Source organism: Anoplopoma fimbria, chromosome 4 (assembly GCF_027596085.1).
Source record: "Anoplopoma fimbria isolate UVic2021 breed Golden Eagle Sablefish chromosome 4, Afim_UVic_2022, whole genome shotgun sequence".
Taxonomy (NCBI): Eukaryota; Metazoa; Chordata; class Actinopteri; order Perciformes; family Anoplopomatidae; genus Anoplopoma; species Anoplopoma fimbria.
The window spans coordinates 9251099-9265621 of record NC_072452.1 but is presented as its reverse complement, the minus strand read 5'-3'; the positions used below and the strand labels follow the sequence as shown (position 1 = coordinate 9265621).

General features: G+C 39.5%; 1 protein-coding gene across 5 annotated transcripts; it reads left to right on the top strand.

Annotated features, from left to right (window-relative positions):
- tnip1 (TNFAIP3 interacting protein 1) lies at positions 1-14517 on the top strand. Of its 5 annotated transcripts, none has more exons than XM_054597672.1 (18): positions 1-83; positions 4691-4879; positions 5343-5507; positions 5634-5719; positions 5875-5934; positions 6628-6837; positions 7516-7610; positions 8048-8213; positions 8417-8509; positions 8626-8691; positions 9880-10011; positions 10129-10257; positions 10346-10480; positions 11025-11150; positions 11295-11378; positions 11873-12088; positions 12356-12440; positions 12833-14517. In XM_054597672.1, exons 2-18 carry the CDS (start codon positions 4732-4734, stop codon positions 12934-12936), a joined length of 2100 nt encoding a protein of 699 aa, XP_054453647.1. In that variant the 5' UTR covers positions 1-83; positions 4691-4731; the 3' UTR covers positions 12937-14517. The 5 variants fall into 5 exon arrangements, with proteins under 5 accessions (XP_054453647.1, XP_054453649.1, XP_054453646.1 ...); XM_054597674.1 differs by lacking the exon at positions 1-83 and adding an exon at positions 3718-3826 and having other exon boundaries at positions 11963-12088; XM_054597671.1 differs by lacking the exon at positions 1-83 and adding an exon at positions 3718-3826.
- Positions 14518-14523: the final 6 nt, after the last annotated feature.

Sequence of the window (14523 nt, the reverse complement as noted above, 5' to 3'; positions counted from 1 at the left end):
CCCCAACTCTCACATTGATTGCTTCCCCCAGTTCAACAGTTTCCTTAAAAAGTGCCTCTCTCCGACACAAGCTGAATGTGTGGGTGAGTTGTTGTTTATTTGTTTTAACATTTGAGGTGTATAGTAACAGAGAATATTGCATTTATATTCAGTATTTTGTGGCATTGTCTTGTCTTGTTTTGTTATTTTATTCAGGGCAGGTTGAATAACTTTTATGTTGTCACTGAAACAGGTGTTGTTGTTCTGGGTTTGGAAAATTACATGAGAGGCAAACGTAACACAAAAGGAATAATATCTGCACTATATACCAGAAAGAATATGCTGTAAGCTATATCATTGTATGTCATTGGGGGCTATTGCTTGCTTAAGGAAATACTTTGCTGGTGGATATGATTTTCTCACATTGGTTTCTTGGTCGTAGTTTTGATTTTCAATAAAACTTGGTATGAAGAGCCTGTTGGAGTTAACAGTGAAGCATGTTTTGTGCCAGTGCTTGTCGTCCACATTTTTTGCATAGTGATAGAAACTCTTCAGGGAAGATGTCTCTGGTCTAAGGCCTCGAGAGGACAGCTGGAGTCACTAGTCGGCTAACAAAAGGACATTTTGTATTTAGCAGCACAGGGATAATGACTATCAGCTGCTGATTTCTGCTGTTGGAGATGGGAAACTGGACTGTCCTTGTGTTTCAGCAGGGTGGGGTGCATACTCTGTACTTGTTAGAATTCAATCTAAAAATGACCCATTCCTACATGTCATCTGCTCACTCTTCTGTCTATGTACAATGAGGAAAAATGCTTTCAAATATTTTTTTAATTATGAGGAGACAAATTAACAAAATGTACATTTTATTGTAAAATGTACATTTTATTGTAAAATGTACATTTTGTTACACAGGAGGACTAAAAGATTGGAGACATTTCCTGTGTCCTCTGGCTTTTGTTTTTGTGCACCAGCCTGTTTTTTATTTCAGCAGCCGGAGATGGAAACATTGTTCACCTATTAAAAAGGACAAGGTTTTTGGTGGCACGGCGTGTGAACTGTATGTTTGTTTTTTCCTGTAGCCAGCTAACAGCTCTCTTGGGAACACAGGGACACATTTTAAAAGTGTTTTCTGGCTGACAGGGCACTGCTGGTCCACACACCATAGTGTCTAAAATCATATTATCTGTCGTTTTGTTAATGCTTGTGGTTTTGCTTGAAGCAAGGGACTCTGCAATTGAATCTAAAACAGTTTAAGCTGCATTCTTAAGGTTCTAGTTTACGTATGCTATTATCTAAACTATTACTAAATGGGTTTCTCTATTACAGCAGTTTTAACTTTAGCAGTTCCTCAGTATTACTGGTATACACCATCAAAGTGCACCTTTTTGTTCTTACAGGAAGTAATAAGGGTGGCCACATAAAGAGAAAAACAAGGGTGTGTTTTTGATTAGTTTAGATACATTTTTCATAAGTCATGTCATATATAGTGCAACACAATTTGGAAACTAGGTTTTTCCTGTGTTAACACAACACGCTTCCCGATAAGACCTCAAAGGCTGATGCTCTAAAATCAAAATTTTATGGAGGGTGTTTGTCTTAATTGTCTGTGTGGTCAAGGAACAGTATGTTTTAATTTTGATTCCTATAAGAGACTTTTTGGTAATTAAACTAATCATGTTAATCAGTTACAGAGTAGTAGAAACAAGCAATACTTGCATCAGAAGTAGTTTGTGCTTCCAGTTAACCGCATGATAATCTTTTTAATTCTCTGAGGTATAAATATGATCACAGATTACCTGTTTGTTTTTCCCACAAGATGTCACCATTGCTCTAAATCATTCATCTTCGGTCAGTCAGGGGCCTGAAATAAAGTTCAAAGAACTCTGGCACAGTGATCCTCAACAAACACCTCATAACCTGTGACTAACATAACGTTTCAAATATATATTGCAATCGACTTCAAGCTCAGGAAAATATTACATTTAAATGTCATTGTGGTAATAAGTAACCAAATTTAACATATCACAGTCAGAGCTAAAAGGATTAATCAATTGATGAATTTGTCGATTAACAGACAACTAATCTACAAATATTTTGATAATGGACTTATTGTTTCACTTTTTTTCTATTCCTCAACATGAATACTTAGTGTATTGCTGTGTGTTGTGCATTACTTCTTTTAACTGAGTGTGTTTAGGTTTTCGGACTGTTTGTTGGACAAAGCAACCAGTCTGAATATTTAAATTGAGCTTCATAGGCATTTTTTAAAATATATATATTTTATAGACTGCACAACTAATCGATAAAGTAAAATAATTGTCAGATTAATCAATAATGAAAATAATTGTATGTTGACCTAATCACAATATTAATATTATATATATCTCAAAGTAGCTTTAATACCATATATTTCCTGTTAACCTATACACTATAGGTTAACAGGAAATATATGGTATTAAAGCTCAATGTGACTTGAACTAGCCTTATTGGCCTCCTAGTTCAGAGGAAATGTGTGATGCAATAACAGAAACCCCCAACAGCCCCTTCTCTAAATTTATCAATAAAGAAACAAGTAATTCTGTGAGAATGGTTGGGTTTGCCCCTGTACTAAAAAGTGTGAGCTACAAGAGGAAAAAAAAGAATAAGAAATATAGATAAGAAATAAATAAGAAAGAATATAAATCATTACAACTCAAGAGGAAAAATCAGGCTGGTTTTGATTATCTGCTTTACTCATTGTGTCATATGAGCTGTTCTTGCGAAACATTATTATTCATGTACAGTACCAGTCAAAAGTTTGGACACACCTTCTCATTCAACTACTTTGAAGAATCTAAAATATAAAACATATTCTGGTTTGTTGAGCATTTGTTTGTTTACCACATAATGTGTTCCTTCATAGATTGGATGTCTTCAATATTAACCCTTTCATGCATGAATTATGACAACCTCAGTCAAGTGTTTTTATTGCTCTTTAGGCATGAAAAACAAGATTTGAACTTTTTTTAATCCAGCTTTTCCAAGAGATTTTTACATGTCCACTCAAGTGGACAGCATGCGTTTTTGTTTTCAACTGAAGAAATATGTATTTAACAAACAAATGAATAAAATGATATATAAAGATGTGAAAACTATAAAATAATATATGTACAGTACCAGTCAAAAGTTTGGACACACCTTCTCATTCAATGATTTTTCATTATTTTTATTTTTAATTAATATTGAAGACATCCAAACTATGAAGGAACACATATGGAATTATGTGGTAAACAAACAAATGCTCAACAAAACTTGAATATGTTTTATATTTTACATTCTTCAAAGTAGTTGAATGAGAAGGTGTGTCCAAACTTTTGACTGGTACTGTATGTATATACAAAGAAAATGTGCAGACTATCTTTTGTGATAATTGGCAAAGCACCCAGGGCACAAAGCCACAAGATGCATATACAAGAAAACAACATTTGTAGTGACCTCTATGCATGAAAGGGTTAATCTACAATGTAGAAAAATAAATAAATAAATAAAAATAAAAACCATTGAATGAGAAGGTGTGTGCAAACTTTTGACTGCTACAGTACATATTTAAAAGTCCAGCATGTGTCATTCTAGTAAAACTTCCACCAAACTCATGAGAATGTGAAGCCTTCTGCTCCAGTGTTTACATGACGCCCAGTGGCTCCCGCTGGCAGAGCGCTGCGTCCTGATTGGTCCGCCGGGCTGTCAATCAATCGATGTTTACATCAAACGAGGTGGAAATTCCCGGGTTACAGCATAGACCAGTAGACCACTTCCGCAATAGATGTCTGGGCTAGGGAGACGAGAGGCCACTGCGAACTGAAAGGTACCCAGACAAAAAGACACCTCTTTGTTCTTTTGTTTGCCGCTTTACTCCGCTTTACAGCTCGCTAAACGCAACAATAAAAGTATTTAAAAGGGGTTAAAAAGAGAAGAGCTAGCTACTTCCGGTCCCGCACTGTCATCTAGAGCGAGCTAGCCGGGAGCTAACGAGGATGCTAGCGATTTGCATGACAACAGCGAAAACTAATATTAGCCTTTTTCAGCCAATCAAAGGTGGCTGTCATTTGCAGGATTGTGCTGTATGTTTCTCTGGATGTTGGTGAGATGTTTGTCTGCAGGATTAGCGGGTCATTTGTTTGTGTTTGTGCCTTTCCTCCCCTGGATGTGGACGGTGCAGCATGTCTCTGCCATATGTCTCTCCATGGTGGTCATGTTGCTGCTTTTGTTCTCCACCAAAAGCTGTCTGCTGATCTCTTGTTTTCTCCACAGGGCTCCTGAGTGGGGTTGTTTTTTTTATTCAACATGCAATCTAGAAGGAGCAGGAACACCCATTTGTTTTGTTTCTTAGTGTTTGTTATGGTGTTGCTGCACATGTTGTGGTTTAAGGGGATTTGAACCAAGAAGTACTTAAGATGTTTGTCCTCATGCAGTAATGTTTCTGTTCAGCTGTTTCCTTCTTCTGCACAAACAGGTTGGGTGTCATGCCATACCGGCCATACTTTACAATTGCCTCTGATTGGTACATCATTTAACCCAGATTCAAATGTTTCTGTCTGTCAATGTTAGAGTTACTGAAGTAACACAAGGACTCTGTCCAGAAGTTTTCTTTTTTTTCTTCTACCGAGTAGTATCTGCTACTTTGTGTGTTTTTTGAATTGAGCAGAGAATAACTGTTTGTCTCTTCTAGTTACAGTTCAGAGGACCATGTGTAGAAAGTGAGCGACGGCAATGGAAGGGAAAGGCCCGTACCGCATCTATGATCCAGGTGGGAGTGAGGTCAAGGCCAGGGAGGAGGCCGGAGGGGGAAGCAGCTATCGACAGCTACTGGAGGAGAACAGCATACTGAGGGAGCGGATGAAGGGACTTAAGAGCTTAGGTAGGTTCCCAAAGACAGCATGGTTACCTCAAAGCTGAGCACTGAGGGCTTATGCCAGCTGCTCTTGGCATTACACATCTGCTTGACCATCGGAGTAATTATTTAACTTTAACTTAATGCAGCCACAAAGTCATCATAAGATGTCTTCCATTACAGAATACATGACTGAATATCCAGTCAAAATATATAAAAGGGAAACTACTGCAAATAAGGTGGAATGTAGTAAAACCAGATGATCTTCATTGTTAGTTTGTTCAAAAGTATGTTATGTGAGTGGCCTGATTGCTCCCTTTGTGATTCACCAAAGGAGTGCTACTTGCACCTTATTGGTCACCAAACTTCTATCGCATCATATTTGATGACTGTTCATGCTGATAGAAATAGTCTTAGCAGTGTTTGTTGATTGAAGTTAGATCATGTAGAGTGCTGCTGGACAGAGACAAGATCTATCTTAAACTTGCAGGTGATTTGCTGGAAGAGTCGCAATCAGAGGCATCAAGGCTTCGGCAGCGAGTGGAGGAACTCGTGAGAGACAACGAGGCCCTCAAGTCCTCCAGCTTTGCCGCCAGTCTGTGTATGGGAGGGCCCGTTCAGACCGAGGCACAAAGTAGGCCTCACATACTTGAGGGTAATTGTTCATTTTACTCATTAACTAGACATATTTTCACATTTGTGGATAATCACTCTGACCAGTGTTTTAATTATAGGACATACTGTTCTACTTAACTGAGACTTGGATTTGGTATTATTTCAGGTAAACATTGTTTACACTCCGCTGCAGAGCAGAGGGAGGAGCAAACCAGCTGTTTAGGGAAGACCCTTCAGCCTGAGAAGCCCAATGTAAGTCATTTGTACTGTGAGTGAGAGCTTTTGGTACGGACAGAAACAACTTTGTGATGATTGTTAAATTGTAAATGACATTAGATACAGGTATATCTGCTATCCGATATCACTGTGTGTACTATGGTGTTACTTTTATTTTTGTTTTTTTACAGGAGGCCTTAGGAGAGTTTGAGGTCGTGAATGTAGATGGGAAGACTTCAGATGCCTTGACTGTACGTACCAAGCACTCTGTGACACAAATTATTATGATAATTTAACCACTACCACAGGAACTCAAAAGGGGGGGAAAAAAATGTTTATTTTGATCAAACTATTTAACATGTTTAGAATATCACATTGCTCCTGGTGCTAACTCCCAAAATGTATTATTTTGTTTAATATACATAGGCTAACCTTTCTTCTTTTATAGCCATTGCCAAATATTAGGAACATGTTCTTGGTGCGGTGACTCACCGACAAACTCAATACTGGTGTCTCCAGTCTGAGTCAGCCAGGGGAAAGTCCAGGATTTATACTGACTTGAATTACACTGCTGATTCATTCACACACTACATCCTAGGGGATGTGTTAATGGGATAGTATGCCAGAATATTTCTGGCATGTATTTTATCACAATTAATGTTATTAGCTAGCCTGTTCTATAATATTACTCTATATCTTACCTTGGCACAGTTTAACACCTGAAGAGAATATGTTTGGTAAAGGTAAAGATTCAATTTAGATCCAACAGGAAAAACTGGTTTGCCTTTTCAGATAAATTTGCTGCTGCTTTTTATAAAAATAGTAGCACAATGACTCTAACGGTATGTTTATCTTTCTGTCTTGTGCTCGTTGAAATACATTGAACACTGAGTCAGCTTGAGAGGGAGAACTGACTGACTGTTAACCTGTCTGTATATCTCCAGGCCGGGTCGGTGGTAGGAGTAATCCCCGTCCTGCCTCAGGAGAACATCGAGCTAGCCAGCCAGCTGAAGAAACTAGAGAGCTCCTTCAGCATATTCGCAGAGGAGTCCAACCCGAACCAGCTGTTAGCTCACCTCGGTCGCATGGCTGTGGAGTTTCACCATCTTTCCTCTAAGGTCCAAAAAAATGAACAGAGGACTTCCCTCCTACAGGTATGCAACAGGACGACTGCATGATTCATTTGAAATGCTAGACATTGAATTAAATGACATGCCAGATTCATATATCTGATTATATAAAGATATAAGATTTATTTTATTTTTGGCACACAGCACAAGCTTTTCTTATATGAACATATTGTCATTTTATCTGTAATAAATGTATTGTTCTCGCACATTTCTAAGCAATGTGAACAAAGTGCTTCACAATAAAAGCACTATAAATATCAAGTGTATATAACATAGATGTTCACATAAAGAGTAAGCAGTACCAGTTGAATTGCATCACCACTTTACAGGAACATAACGGCTTAATTTAGAATTTACGAGAGTACAAAATTGTAGCAGTATTTGCAGTGACTTGGTCTATATTTGTACTTTTTTATCATTCTTAAAAAAAACTAAAAAAAACCCTTACATAAACTTAGAAAAACTGTTGTCAGTTTGTATTCTGACAAATTTTAAATACAGGACCATATGCCTGAAGAGTAACTTTGTGCCATATAGGTGGGACACATTCAACATAATTTCATTCAAAGTACCTTTTGCATTGTATTAAAGTTAGCTGCATCTGTCTCTATGTAGGCATACTTATGTTAAAAACAAATGTTGATGTCATTACACAGACAGTTGTGAAATATTGAGATTTTTTTTTTTTTATTTGTTTTATAGACTCTCTGTGAGCAGCTCAGACAAGAGAACAATGAGCTTCGAAAGAAAATGGAAGAGGATCATCATATCAGGAATCAAGACTTGGAACAGCTAAGGTAATGTCTTTCTTCTTCTTTTACATTTCACTGGTCTTTTTGTTGCTTGTCTGCTGGAGCAGAAACTTTTTTGTTAGTAATGTTAAAGAGGACAAATCATGAGATCTGCAGTATTTTTCTTACAAATAATTAAAACGCTTTCACATCTCATCACTCTGATCTATTTTCTTTTTTACTGTGGGACAATTGTGTTTCTCATGACCGTTTTAATGTAATATGAATAATCACACTGTTTAGTCTGTCCTGAATGTTGATTTTTCCAATGCTTTCACTTTTGATGGGGGATTATTCTACTGCTTTCTGTTGGCGTCATTGCACTCGGAGGGTATCGTAGGTTCTTCCCAAAGGACATCCTGAAGCTGTGCGAAAACTTCAACAAACTCCGGGAAGGGACCGTGCTCACAAACACTCTCATTTTCATTTTCTTGCCCATTCAGGCAGGAGAATCAAAAACTCAAGGAGCTGGTCACGGGAGCAGCAGCAGCAGCAGCAGCGTCCTCTGCAGCGCAGTCTGACACCGAAGCTCCAGAGACCAAAGAGGAGCCTGTGAAGGAGGAATCAGCTGCTGTGAGACCCAAGATGGAGGCCACCACACCGCAGAAGGTAGTTTAAATTAAATTACATCAAAAATATTTTTTTACTTAGCCTCATGTCAATAAATCTGTCATTTACAAGCCAACTATTTTTTTTAAGGTTTACCCAATCATCTTGTGACTACAAACTTCTCCACCTGTAAACTCTTATGATGTGGGGTTTCGTGTAATGGAGGAATGTTGTGGATTAAGAATTTTTTTGTGTGCCCCCAGAGTGGAAAAGCTGCAGAGAAAACCCCGACTAAACCTTGTGATGTAGAGGTGTATGAAAAGAAGATCAAGCTTTTGGAGAAGCAGAGAAAGGATGTGAGTCTTTTTTTGCTCTTACTGCTCATCCTCTTTTGCCATTGGGGAAAGTCTCTGTGTAATTTGTTTCCTATATGTTCAGTGTCATTTGTTTCACTTTCTGGCACTGCTTACAGGTACTGGAGGTGAACAAGCAGTGGGACATTCAGTGGAACTCCATGAAGTCACAGTTTGAACAGAAGGTACAGTAATGACTTTACAGCTGTTGGAACTGGTGTGGGAAGACATTGCTGTGTCCTCGACTGATAAAGAGCTGAGGAAGGAGAATTAATAACTAATTCTCTCTGAATTCTTATGACAAACATTTTTCATTTTTGTCATTTCAAATCACACTTAAAAAAAGTAAAACAAATTTAAAAAAAAATGTTTTATGAAAGCACTTCATTTCAATCCAGCCAATTATTTGTTTAATTATTGATATTAAAAGACCTCTCCCACTTGCCAGGCTTCTTTTTAGATTCAAAGCAAAGCACTTGGAACTTATACAAGAATGCATTTACATGTTTATTTATTACATGGACTATTCATCTTGCATTTTTCCATAAAACTGTCCTCATACAATATAAATATTGTATGTGCCTAGAATGTAAAACCGTTTGTCTGGTCAAAACGTTTTGCATTATGCCAGTGGAATAACACAATAAAAAATGTGCCATTACCATTAAAGTTGACATGGTTTTGAAATGACAGATGGCAGGGATTTTGTAATTCGGAATATCTTAAAGGAACAGAGGCCTCTGACGTTTGTGTGCATCAGTTGGCAGTGAAGCAGCTGTGTGTGTGTTTTCTATATGCTTGTCCAGTGGAAAGGTGCAATCTTGCAATAGCTCAGTATCTGAGCATACTTACCACACAGCCTGTCACACTTCAGTCAGAATTCCCCTCACCTCTCTGGTACCCGCTGACTTCCTCTCGTGGTGCAGTCAGAGGGCAGCAGAGACACACATATGTACACAATCTCACACACACATACTCACACACCTACGCGCGTGCTAACCCACAATCATGAACAACCCTACATTCACACTTAGTGAGACTGCGACACCATGCAGCCTGGGGTTTAAACCGCAGAACCCTAGATATATCCATTTGCGTCACTAAGTTTGTTCATATTTTACACAAAAACAGAACTGCGTGTCCTTGTGACAGCGGTTTAGCTTATCATTTCACAACATACCTTTTAAAGCAGGTATCATAACGCATTCAACAACAGATGTTTATCTTTACCAGAGATATGTAATCACTGAATCACATATCCATTTTTTTGGTAAATCTTTTGGGTTTGAGTATTTGAGAATTGTTTTTCATAGCTTTGGTTAGTGGACTCCATGAATGCTGTCCTCAACTAAATGGTTTACGTTCCCCCTCAGATCACAGACCTCAGACAACGGCTGGCTGAGTCCCAGAAAACTGTGATCGAGCTGGAGGCAGAGCGAGAGCAGAGGCAGCGCGACTACGACAAGAAGCTGCTGTTGGCTAAGTCCAAGATTGAAAATGTACAGGTGAGAACACAAAGCCCAGGTGTAACTGGTCTAACATTTCCAAACCAGGACAGAGTAACACACATGTTTAAAAAAAGGATACATGACAAAAGGTTTTTGGGGTGTGTATCATTTCAGGGGGAGAAGGAGTGCCTCACCTCTGAAACCACTGAGCTGAAGCAGAAGATTCGCTACCTGCAGGATCAGCTGCTTCCCCTCAGCAAACAGAGGGAGTACCAAGAGAAGGAGATCCAACGCCTCAACAGGGTGAGTGTACTTGTTCTCTCCTCTCGTTCTGCAGCTCTTCCACAGACACCGTTCCTTCTGTGTAATACTTGTTTTTGTCTTACTTCAGGCTTTAGAGGAGGCCTTAAACCTGCACACCCCTTCATCCTCACAACAACCACCTGGTCAGGGTAACTTCGCCGATGCAGCCAATAACCTGAAGAAACAGGAACTGCTCACTCAAATTGCTGTCCTAAAGGAACAGGTCAGACATGCAACAAAACACACACACACATAATCTAGAGTTGTTCAGATAACGATACCAGTTTGGGAAATGGCTCAGGTTTTCACTCTTTTGCACCCTATATTTTCCCTAATTCTGCAATGTGAACAAGTCAATGTTGAAACCTGCAGGAGGAAAGTTAGTTAACTGGTGGTGAGCACCACAGACCTGCTGGGCTAAATAGCGAAGCTAACAGCTGGAAACTGAGGTTTCAATGAGGTACATTATGATGCAATCAGGCTCCATTCAGTAAAAATTAGGCAAAGGTACATTTATAATGATGTGTAATCTTGTGAAACTTTGTTTTTGGCTAAAAAAAGGATATTTCCACAACAATATAGACTAGATATTTGAGAAGGAATTATGACCCGTGTAACTTTATTATAGTTTAACGCGCTGGTATCGGATCAGTGCGATAAGCAGGTTCAAGTATCGGTATCGGGAAGGAAAAAATGTTATTGGAACATCTCTTAACATTCACACATGTACTCTCTCAGGTGCTTTTAACTGTTGTTTTGTACTTAAGGTGAAGATCTTTGAAGAAGACTTCAGAAAAGAGAGGAGTGACAGGGAGCGGATGAACGAGGAAAAGGAGGACTTGAGGCGGCAGGTTGAGAGACTTCAGGGTCAGATTACTAATTTGACCAATCAGGTAAGATGTGTGTTCTCTGCTGTATATGTGGCATGATGAGGAATGCTTTAGCTTTTGTCTCGCATTTAATCACAACTATGACCTTCAGTGCTCTCTAATGTGGGATTTTTTTATTATTTTTTTGACTTTGTGTTTGTGTTTCAGCTTCATCAGGCACAGAACGAGTGTCAGAGGGAACGTACGGAGAGATGTAAGCTGGAGAGACTGCAGATGCAGCATCACAAACAGGTACTGGCTGCAGCTCAGGTCTGAGCCTGGTAGTGTTGCAGACAAGTTTGAATTTTAAATGAAATGGTGCCATCAGCCTGGATAGGTGATATATATATATTTTTGGCCATGCTTACTTGCATTTACTTAGGGCCAGGGCCTTCACTGAAAGTGGTTCTACAAGCCTTTGGGACACATCATGCAGAGGGATATGAGTTGTGGTAAACCTTGCAGACTAGCGCCCCCTTGTGACAGAATGCTGTCACGTACATATTGAATGTAATAAGTTCACATTGGCCAAATGAATACTCCAGGACAAGAGCCTCACTCCAGCTAGGTTGTTTGTCAGTGCATTCGGGATCGTAGATGGAGCATTCACACTCCTCAGTGGGAGGCAGCTGCAGTAGGGTTGGAGGTCAGCAGTGGACCCCTGCCATGACAGGGCCACTGCGCTCGCTGAGAGTAGCAGCCGGGCACTGATTGGGGATCACGTGTGTACTTGTGATCCCTCGTAGGGGCAGCAGCAGGAAAGACGTACCTCAGACCCCACGTCAGGCTCAGTGAACGGCCCGCTGAGCCCTCCCTACTGTGGTCCCTTTGTGCAGGTGGGACCGCAGGGCCCCGAGGGCTGGCCCATACACTTCCCTCCCCGGATGCCCAATGCAGCAGGCGCCACAGCCGCAGCCGCCGCAGCACCGCCCCCTGTACGAGACTTCCAGCCTGTTACCCCGGTAAGGGTCCTCTAAGGCCCCTCTGTCTCTGTCTCTGGAGTGACTCTCTGGTTCACTGAGGAAACGAGGCCCTTTTCTCTCTCACCTCTACTCCCCTTATCTTTTGGGGGAAACAAGCAGTTGTAAATAGGTCTTAACTGTAGCTCAACCTAGCCACGCCTACACTCAATAGCCATTGTTAGGTTTCGGCAAAGACTTGAGGGCTGCTGGTTGTGATGAATGGGTCTATATAGATTTCATCTAAAGTGGTGCTTTCTCTTTGGTCAGGGTTTTCCTTGGCAGTCGTCATTCCCGCAGCCGAGAGGGGCCAGAGCAGTAGGAGAGAGCTCGAGACCACCACCAGAGAATGCAGGTATGGTGCAGCCAGCCAAGTACAGTACTTTTGCTCAAAGGATACAGCTGGTGTTACTCTTTATATTTCCTTGTCAAGGAAATGACATCAACGAAATGGCAATTAATTACTAAAACCACCGATGCGTTTGATGCTGTAGTCCGTCTCTCAATACTTTCTGTGCTTAACCAGACAATACTCGTATGTTTGATTCATTGTTGTTTTGATCATTACATGAGATTTGCTAACAAGAAAAATATGGAATTTACCTTTACCTTTCATGCAAATCGACTCATTAGAACACACCACACAATAGCTAAATGTTTACTGTAATCATTTCAAATGAAAAGTGTGTAGCAGCAAAGTTTGTGACTGTGAAGATAATGCATTCTTGTTTCTTTTTGTGTCTGTAGATCAGTCTGCAGCAGCAGCGGCAGCAGCAGCAGCGGCGGCATCAGCTGCAGCTGCTGGATTTGGAAAAAGGGAGCGACAGAACATTGACCCTGGAAAGCACTAAAGCATCACCGTATCCGCCAAATGGAGTCTGGGTAGTAGCATGAAATCAGTTTGTTTTTGAGTTGACAAGGTGTGATTTGATCTATAATTTTCCTACTGAACTGTAGATATCCTATTGTAATGTTGTTTATACTTGCGTTTTATAAGGCTATTTGTGAAACACTTCGCTATTCTGAATATATACATTCAATATTATTTCGTTTATTTTTTATTTTTTATCAGGAACTGAAGTCATTTATTAAATAGGTTGGGATAGTAAAAGTTTTTGGTTTTTTTGAAAATATACCTATGTGCTTGTATCTCTGCGAATCTGTAACAGGTTGACACTTGGTCTGTTACGTGTAGGGTTACAGGAAGCCATTCCCCAATATGAATAAGACAACATATACTCATTCCAACAATGGATGATTATATAGGTACATTGAATCATAGAACTTACAATGTGAATGTTAATTGATTTAAGAAGATTTCTTCAGTACCATTGATGTTATAGAAATGTCCCATACGTGTAACTGTTCAAAAGTGGTTGTTGAAATACAAAAATTTGGGGAAATGAATTTTGATGGTATCATACCAAAAACATGATTGTGATTATTGATAATTTATTTATAACCTGCTGTTTTGATAGTTGCATTGACTAAGTGTAAATCATTGTCTTTAGTAATGCTGTTCTTTCTATGTTGTTAGTGTAATCCCAATATATTGTAGCTATTGACATTGTATGTTTGTATCAGACACAATACACAATGCACAGTACATACACAACCTTTTTTTTTTCCCATGATGATGGACCTAATCTCATTAAACACAACACTTCTTCTTGACCACAATTGATTTGACCACTCATTCCGATTCTCATACTCATCTTACTGCATCCTGTACTATTGCCCTCAGTTTAGCCCCGACATACAGTATCTAGACTTTAAAACACAAAACCTTTAGGCAGCAGCGATGGAGGTCTTCATACTGTTAATCTTTTTTTAACTTGGTTGTAATCAGTGAAGCTAGTACTGAAACATTCTAATTTTGCTCAAGCAACAGAAATAGGACAATTTTACCAGTATTTAGGAACCCTAGCTCCAATGTTACAGCAACACAGCTGCTCTGAGTAGGAAAACCTCTGCCAGGATGTCTGGCTTTGCTGTAAGTCCACTTCAACAACCTGCAATCAACGGCGTGCCGACTGTCCTGTGAACTGTTGCGACACAAAGTCAAGAGCCCTGATAACAGACACAGGATCCACACCTCAACAGAATGTGTGTTACCATTTAAAAACTGAAGATCAAGTCAAGCCACGGTTTCAACTGAATACCCACTAAATTGACATAGAAGGGCTTTAAAATATGTGCAGATGAATTAGAAGAAGCTCCATCTTATCAAGCAAGTTAAGTTACAGGGAACAAAGTCCTGATGGGTGAGAGCTGAAGTGAGAAATTAGCAGAATTGCACTTTGAAAGGTATGCTGTAATTACTGGCAGTTGTATTTTCTTAGTTTGTAGCCCTTTTTTCTTTTTTGCTGTAGGCAAAAGCACATGTGAGACTTTTTGTATTTGACTGGCTTAATAAATCTATTCTAAATGTCTTAGCA

What these genes read in the sequence shown, in the direction of transcription:
- tnip1 (XM_054597672.1), top strand. Translation starts at nt 4,732, where the DNA reads ATGGAAGGGAAAGGCCCGTACCGCATCTATGATCCAGGTGGGAGTGAG. An exon ending in TAGGCCTCACATACTTGAGG is followed by an intron (nt 5,508 to 5,633) that starts GTAATTGTTCAT and finishes GTATTATTTCAG; the next exon opens with GTAAACATTGTTTACACTCC. An exon ending in TTACTAATTTGACCAATCAG is followed by an intron (nt 11,151 to 11,294) that starts GTAAGATGTGTG and finishes TTTGTGTTTCAG; the next exon opens with CTTCATCAGGCACAGAACGA.